This window comes from Silurus meridionalis, chromosome 1 (genome assembly GCF_014805685.1).
Source record: "Silurus meridionalis isolate SWU-2019-XX chromosome 1, ASM1480568v1, whole genome shotgun sequence".
NCBI classification, from domain to species: domain Eukaryota; kingdom Metazoa; phylum Chordata; class Actinopteri; order Siluriformes; family Siluridae; genus Silurus; species Silurus meridionalis.
In genome coordinates, this window is record NC_060884.1 from 25,001 (window position 1) to 32,500 (window position 7,500).

The 7,500-nt window shown below is 45.2% G+C and overlaps 1 protein-coding gene across 7 annotated transcripts in view; it reads right to left on the minus strand.

Annotated features, from left to right (window-relative positions):
• Window positions 1-1,439: 1,439 nt before the first annotated feature.
• wiza (WIZ zinc finger a) overlaps window positions 1,440-7,500 on the minus strand; it is a 26,401-nt gene continuing 20,340 nt past the window's right edge. For 6 of the 7 annotated variants that reach the window (XM_046861210.1, XM_046861235.1, XM_046861217.1 and 3 more), the window contains 10 exons: window positions 6,698-6,799; window positions 6,251-6,544; window positions 6,050-6,100; window positions 5,370-5,642; window positions 4,753-5,256; window positions 4,391-4,642; window positions 3,359-3,570; window positions 2,996-3,170; window positions 2,141-2,282; window positions 1,440-1,994 (listed from right to left, as the gene is read on the minus strand). In XM_046861210.1, the coding sequence (XP_046717166.1) occupies window positions 1,835-1,994; window positions 2,141-2,282; window positions 2,996-3,170; window positions 3,359-3,570; window positions 4,391-4,642; window positions 4,753-5,256; window positions 5,370-5,642; window positions 6,050-6,100; window positions 6,251-6,544; window positions 6,698-6,799 (2,165 nt within the window). In that variant the 3' untranslated portion in view covers window positions 1,440-1,834. The remainder of the gene's footprint in view (window positions 1,995-2,140; window positions 2,283-2,995; window positions 3,171-3,358; window positions 3,571-4,390; window positions 4,643-4,752; window positions 5,257-5,369; window positions 5,643-6,049; window positions 6,101-6,250; window positions 6,545-6,697; window positions 6,800-7,500) is intronic. The other variant, XM_046861246.1, reaches the window with a different exon arrangement.

Below are 7,500 nucleotides of genomic sequence, written 5' to 3' on the forward strand. Positions count from 1 at the left end.
CACTCATCTCGCGCACACAGACTCACACACACACACACACACTGATCTAGCACACAGACTCACACTCATACTCATCTTGCACACAGACTCACACACACACTCATCTCGCGCACACAGACTCACACACACACTGATCTAGCTCACAGACTCACACACACTCATACTCATCTTGCACACAGACTCACACACTCATACTCATCTTGCACACAGACTCACACACTCACTCACACACTCATCTCGCACACAGACTCACACTCATACTCATCTTGCACACAGACTCACACACACTCATACTCATCTCGCACACTCATACTCATCTTGCACACAGACTCACACACACTCATACTCATCTTGCACACAGACTCACACACTCGTACTCATCTCGCACACAGACTCACACACACACACACACACTCATACTCCCCTCACGCACAGACTCACACATTCATACTCATCTCGCACACACAGACTCACACACACACACACACTCACTCATCTCGCACACAGACTCACACACATTCATACTCATCTCGCACACAGACACACACACACACACTCACACACACACACACACACTCGTACTCATCTCGCACACAGACTCACACACACTCATCTCGCGCACACAGACTCACACACTCATCTGGCACACAGACTCGCACACATTCATACTCATCTCGCACACACAGACTCACACACACATTTATCTCGCACACAGACACACACCTCGCACAGACTCTCACACACTCATCTAGCACACATACACACATACACACACACACACACACTCATCTAGCACACAGACTCACCTCGCTCAGACACACTCACTCACACACTCATCTAGCACACAGACTTACACACACTCATACTCATCTCACACACACTCACACACTCATCTAGCACACAGACTTACACACACTCATACTCATCTCACACACACTCACACACACTCACTCATCTCGCGCACAGACTCACACACTCATCTCGCACAGTCACACACACTCATACTCATCTAGCACACAGACTCACACATCTAGCACACACACACACATACACACACACACACACACACACTTGCGCACACACTCATACTCATCTCACACAGACTCACACACACTCATCTAGCACACACACACTCATCTAGCACACATACTGCACACACACACTCATCTAGCACACATACTCACACACACACACACACACACTCATCTCGTGCTAACAGACTCACTCATACTCACCTCGCACACAGACTCTCACACACACACCTCGCACACAGACTCTCACACACACACATCTCGCACACGCAGACACACACATGCACTCATCTCGCACACTCACACACACACAGACACACACACACACACACACACATCTCGCACACTCACATCTCACACACACAGACTCACACACACACCTCGCACACACAGACTCACACACAGGTGTGTAGAAATGTATACTTTATTGTGTGAATGTACAAATGTCATTCTATGAATTAAACACATTAAAAAAAGAAAGAACAAAAAGCTGCATTTTGGACATCAGAGTACAGATCAATCAACACACACAAACACATACACACACACACAAAGCATGTATCAAAGCAGTATGTTCAAACTGCATAAAACCATAAAACATCCTGGTTCCCGTGGGGTAAAACGGTAAAACGGTGAAAAGGTCTGTGTACATTCAGCAGGTGTTCCCTTCTTAGGGTTTCTCAGTAGTGTTCATCACATCACTTCCCCTAACTCGATACACTTGTCTACTTTATTAAAATTAAAGTTATAAACAAATTATAAAACAGTAAATTAAAACCACTGAGTATGAAACTGCCCCGCCCCTACACAGCCTGGCCAATCAGCTGAGCCGAGTCGGAATTGTGTAATATGGGGGCGGGGCTATGGGCACGGTCCGGTTTGAGATTAAGGATGTGATGTTGCAGATGGATAAGCCAATCTTCTTGCACAGAGAGAGGTCCACTGAACACCTGTTCACAGAACCTACACACACACACACACACACACACACACACACACACACACACCCATACAAACAATCAAACAGGGTATGTGATGTGGACAGGGGACAGGTTTATGTTTGCATGTGTGTGTGCGTGCGTGCGTGTGTGCGTGTGTTTTCAGCTCACCTGCATTTTAGTGAATAAATCTTTCCCACCAGTTTAACCAGGCTGGTTTCAGGTGGGCGGGGCACCAGAGAGGGGGCATTACCAACACGCTTTAAAGACTCCGCCCTGAGAGGGAATCGTTTAGGAGTTCGATGATCAGAACCTGCAGAGACAATGTGTGCGCCCGCGCACACACACACACACACACACACACACACACACACACACACACACACACACGAATTTAGTGTCATTTAAAATGAAGCTACAGAAATAACTGTCTCAGCATCTGTCTAAATGAAACCGTTTGCAGTGTAGAGGTCGACCGATAGTGGATTTTACTGATATCGTACTTGCCAAAAACACGCATGTGTCTCACATGAAAACAAACTGCACGTGGCATAAGTGATTCACCACTACACCACCTGGCTAGTAAACTAGCGAGCTGTCTGAGGTGCACCCTATCTTAAACATCTGGTGTTCATATGAACTTGACCCAAAATCATTTACATCTAGAATCTGTTCATCATTAAAACGCTTATAAACATTAAACCATATTTGCTTTTGCACAAAAGAGAACGAGAGGACAGACAGCAGGCAACCAGATAAGCAACACCTCCATCATACAGTAATGTATTATACACCCCACCCTGCACACTTCCCCTCCCACTCTCCTGATCTTCATAAAAAATAAAAACACAAACACACAGTGCACTCTGTAGGATTAAAGCTGTTGTTGATGTACATTCGCTAACAGTACAGAAGGAAGCAGGGAAATATTCAGACAGTTCATTTTTTGCTTATTATATTTGCTGTAACTAATGACTAAAGGTTTATTAAAGCTGAACAGGAAGTGAGGTCAGTGTTTTTCATTACCGTGGTCAACAGATGTGTAGGGGGTGGGGCGATGGGATGACAATTTCCTATGAGAGTTGGAAGAGCAAGAGAGACCTGCCCCAGTTTTACCCTGACAAGCTGCAGGAAAGGGGTGGCTTACACCAGAGTGGGCGGAGTCAGCACCAGAGGAGCGAATTGGAAAGCAGACACGCCTCTGTCACACACACACACACACACACACACACACACACACTTTATACATTTGGTATGTTTCAATATTACAAGTGTGTATGTGTCTGCATGTGTGTGTATGTATGTACGTGTGTGTGTGTACTTGTATGTGTGTACTTGTGTGTGTGTGTATACACGTGTGTATGTATGTGTGTATGAATGTGTGTATACCTTGCGAATATGTGGAAATGTCCCCTGCATGTAGAGCTTATGAAGAACAGCGACTTTCTCAGGCTCTCTGCTCATCCATTGGCTGAGGGCAGCTATTGGTGATTGGCTGGAGCTCCACTGCTCCCCCTGCTGGCGGAGGTGAGCACGTGCATGACTGGCTAATGCCTTTCTGTTCTCAAAGTCAAATCCACACAGCTCACATGTGGCCTCCCCTGCATTGCACACACATGCGCATGCACGCGCGCACACACACACACACACACACACACACACACACACACACACACACACACACACACAAACTTTTTAACTTGAGCTACAAAATGATAGTTATAAATGATATAGATTTAGGGCAATTTCTTAAACCTTTCCGGTTAAACTTTATTCTGTCTTATTGTACTAATGGTAACGTCACCAGTCTCACAGACTTGCACACAGAATTTGCAGATTTCATTTCATACCTAGCTACTTAAGACAAAGCATTAATTGTCAGTAATTTAAATTATTTTTTCACAATCAGGAGACTCCTTACGAACAGCAATTCAGAATGAATGAATTAAAATGTCAGGACCTGCTCAGTGGTGGACACACTCCTGATTTAATACTAATATTTGAATTCAATATAAAAAAGTATTTACACAATCTCCAATTTCCACAATTTCAAAAAACAATTCATGATAGTACTATTTACTAATTATAACAGTTCATCAATTACAAGTTTTACTCCCATTCAAGAGAAAGCCCACCCACAGCCCACCCAGGGGGCTCAGCCCAGGCTCATTGAGGACATCTGAAACTACATTTTTAATTAATGTTGCCAGCTACACTTTACAAAAGTGATAGAAGTAATAGAAGATCCAACCCCAGCCACTCTCAGTGCCGGTCCCAAGCCCATATAAATGGGGAGGGTTGCGTTAGGAAGGGCATCCAGCGTAAAACATGTGCCAAATCAAACATGCGGATGATCCGCTGTGGCGCCCCCTAATGGGAGAAGCCGAAAGAAAGAAAGAATAGAAGTAATAGAAGATGTACCTAAACCTGCACCGTCCGTGTCTGTTTTCTCTTTGTATAAGTCCACAGGTGATGGTGTGCCCTCTGACCCTTGCCCTCTCCCCACTCTGATCATGAGCTCATGTAGTGTGTCGATGGGTGAAGCGAATGGTGCCCACTTCACTCCCAATTGGCGCAGGTGAGCCCGGGCGTGACATGACAGAGCTTTACGGCTATCAAACAGATCACTGCAGTAATCACACCTCACAGGTTCAGCCACGCCCACTTCAGCACCTGACATGCACACACACATACGCACGCACATCAAACACCTATCAGCTACCTTTCTGCTGCAGAAAGTCCGCAGCAGAAAATAAAAAGGCTGAAAGAAGCTCAACACTTACCTGTAGATAGATTTTGATTGAATGGAACTGGAGTAAGATCAGCAGCTGATTTAACAGAAATTGTTAAAGGTGGGGGTTTTGTTTGTGTCGATTGGTCAGTGGAGATTTCAAACTCCATCGGCTCTTCCTTTAGTTTGGACACAGCCATCCTTGAACCTTTTCTGGCTTTGGGCACTCGGACAGGGGCGGGGCCTGGTACAGGATTGGGTGGAGCTTCAGAGTGATGCTTGCTGAACTGGGGAGAGGTAAGACCTGAGACAGGAAGATGTGGAGCTTCAGATGGAGGATTGGCCAGAGTAAAGGGTGTGGTCTGGGTGGGATGAGGTAAACTACTACAAGTGCGACGAGCCATCAGCTCTCGGAGAGTCGCCATCGGCGAGCCGTGAGCCGTCCAATCGGTGACGCCGAGTTGGCGCAGGTGAGAGCGAGCATGGCTCGCCAAACTCTGAGTCTTCTTAAAATTCTCTCCACAAAACTCACATCTCACATTCTTCGACAAACCACCTGACAGGAAATGACATGACATCACTTAAGATTTGCGCTGAACAAAAACGCAAACACACACACACACACACACACACACACACACACACACACACATTCAACCACGCACTCACGGTCTCTCAGTGTTTTCTCTCTTGCTGGTAAAAGCTTCTTCTTCTTTTTTTTAAATGGAGATGAAGTTAACAGAGCAGTGGGCAGGTTCTTATCCACTGGCCCCGCCTTCTTTTGGAGAAGATCATGAAGGACCTGTATGGGTGAAGCTTTAGGATCCAACTTCACTCCAAAATGGTGCAGATGTGCTCGAGCGTGACTGGACAGACCCTTCTTTGTCTCGTAACACACACCACACAGCTCACATACATGTACACAATCACGTTGGGATATATCTGAAATCGCCAATGTAGCCACACACACACACACACACACACACACACGTCAGGTATGTACTGATGATTCACAGTTGAGTTCTTTTACATTCATCTTATTTATACCCTTAGCACTTAAGATTAAATGCTTTGATCAGGGTCTCAATAGTGGCCTACCACTTCCCAAAATGCTCACTGTGTGTGTGTGTGTGTGTGTGTGTGTGAGAGTATATGCGAGAGTGTGCGTGTATGTGTGTGAGTATATGCGAGTGTGTGTGTATGTTTGTGTGTGTGAGTGAGTATATGCGAGTGCGAGTGTGTGTGTGTGTGTGTGTGTGTGTGTGTGTGTGTGTGAGTATATGCAGTGTGTGTGTATGTTTGTGTGTGTGAGTGAGTATATGCGAGTGTGTGTGTGTGTGTATACTCACTCAGGTCAAGGTGAGTGTCTGTTTTCTGTTTTGCTCCCTGTTTGGACAGAGCTGAGAGAGTGGGTGGAGTTTTGGTTGGTTTGTTTTGATAAAGTGGAGATGATGAAGAGGAAGAGAAGGAAGAAGCAGACAATAAGGATGATGAAGAGGAAGAATCTCTTGATGTAGAAACAGGAACACAATGTCTCTTCACCAACTCACCAATTTTACTCTTATGTTTGGTTCCTGATCCATGTCTGGCTCCATGTTTGCTGGTGTGTTTGGCTCTGTGTTGTGTGTGTGTTGTGTGTTTTTTGAAGCTGTTGTGTGTGTGTTTGAGTGGAGAGGGTAAAGCTCCATCTTTCTCAGAGATTAGATCATGCAGCAAGCTGATTGGGTCGCCTCTGCTGTCCGGCATACACACTCCCAGCTGACGCAGGTGAGACCGGGCATGGCTCGAAAACCCTCCCTTCGTCTCAAAACACATCCCACACACCTTACACACATGCGTGGCTGCTGTAGAATCAAACACACACACACAGTGTCACTGTCTATTCTGCATCACCTAGTTGATAAGAAATCATCAAAGCTATAAAAGCACATGGTTAAGTCAGAGTGTGTGTGTGTGTGTGTGTGTGTGTGTGTATAAATACTTAGCCTCATCATTACCTGTTAGCTCACTTACAGGAAGCTCATCGGAGGTCTTGTGCAGCATTTCAGTACTCGTCTCCTTCACTCCACCTTTCTCCATGACTCCACCCACTGAAAAATCTGAGTGGAGAGTGAAGGTGACAGTAAACTGATTAATACAGTATTAAATGTGACAATGTCACAGATCCGCTACACACATTACACAGCACAACACACCATTACACACTGCTACACAGCATTACACACCGCTACACAGCATTATACAGCATTATACAGCATTACACACCACAACACACCATTACACACTGCTACACAGTACAACACACCATTACACACTGCTACACAGTACAACACACCATTACACACTGCTACACAGCATTACAAACTATTACACAGCACAACACACCATTACACACTGCTACACAGAACAACACACTATTACACACTGCTACACAGCATTACAAACTATTACACAGCACAACACACCATTACACACTGCTACACAGAACAACACACTATTACACACTGTTACACAGCATTACAAACTATTACACAGCACAACACACATTACACACTGTTACACAGAACAACACACTATTATACACTGCTACACAGCATTACACACTGCTACACAGCATTACACACTGTTACACAGCACAACACACCATTACACACTGCTACAGCACAACACACCATTACACACTGCTACACAGCACAACACACATTACACACTGCTACACAGCACAACACACCATTACACACTGCTACACAACACACCATTACACACCATTACACACTGCTACACAGCACAACACACCATT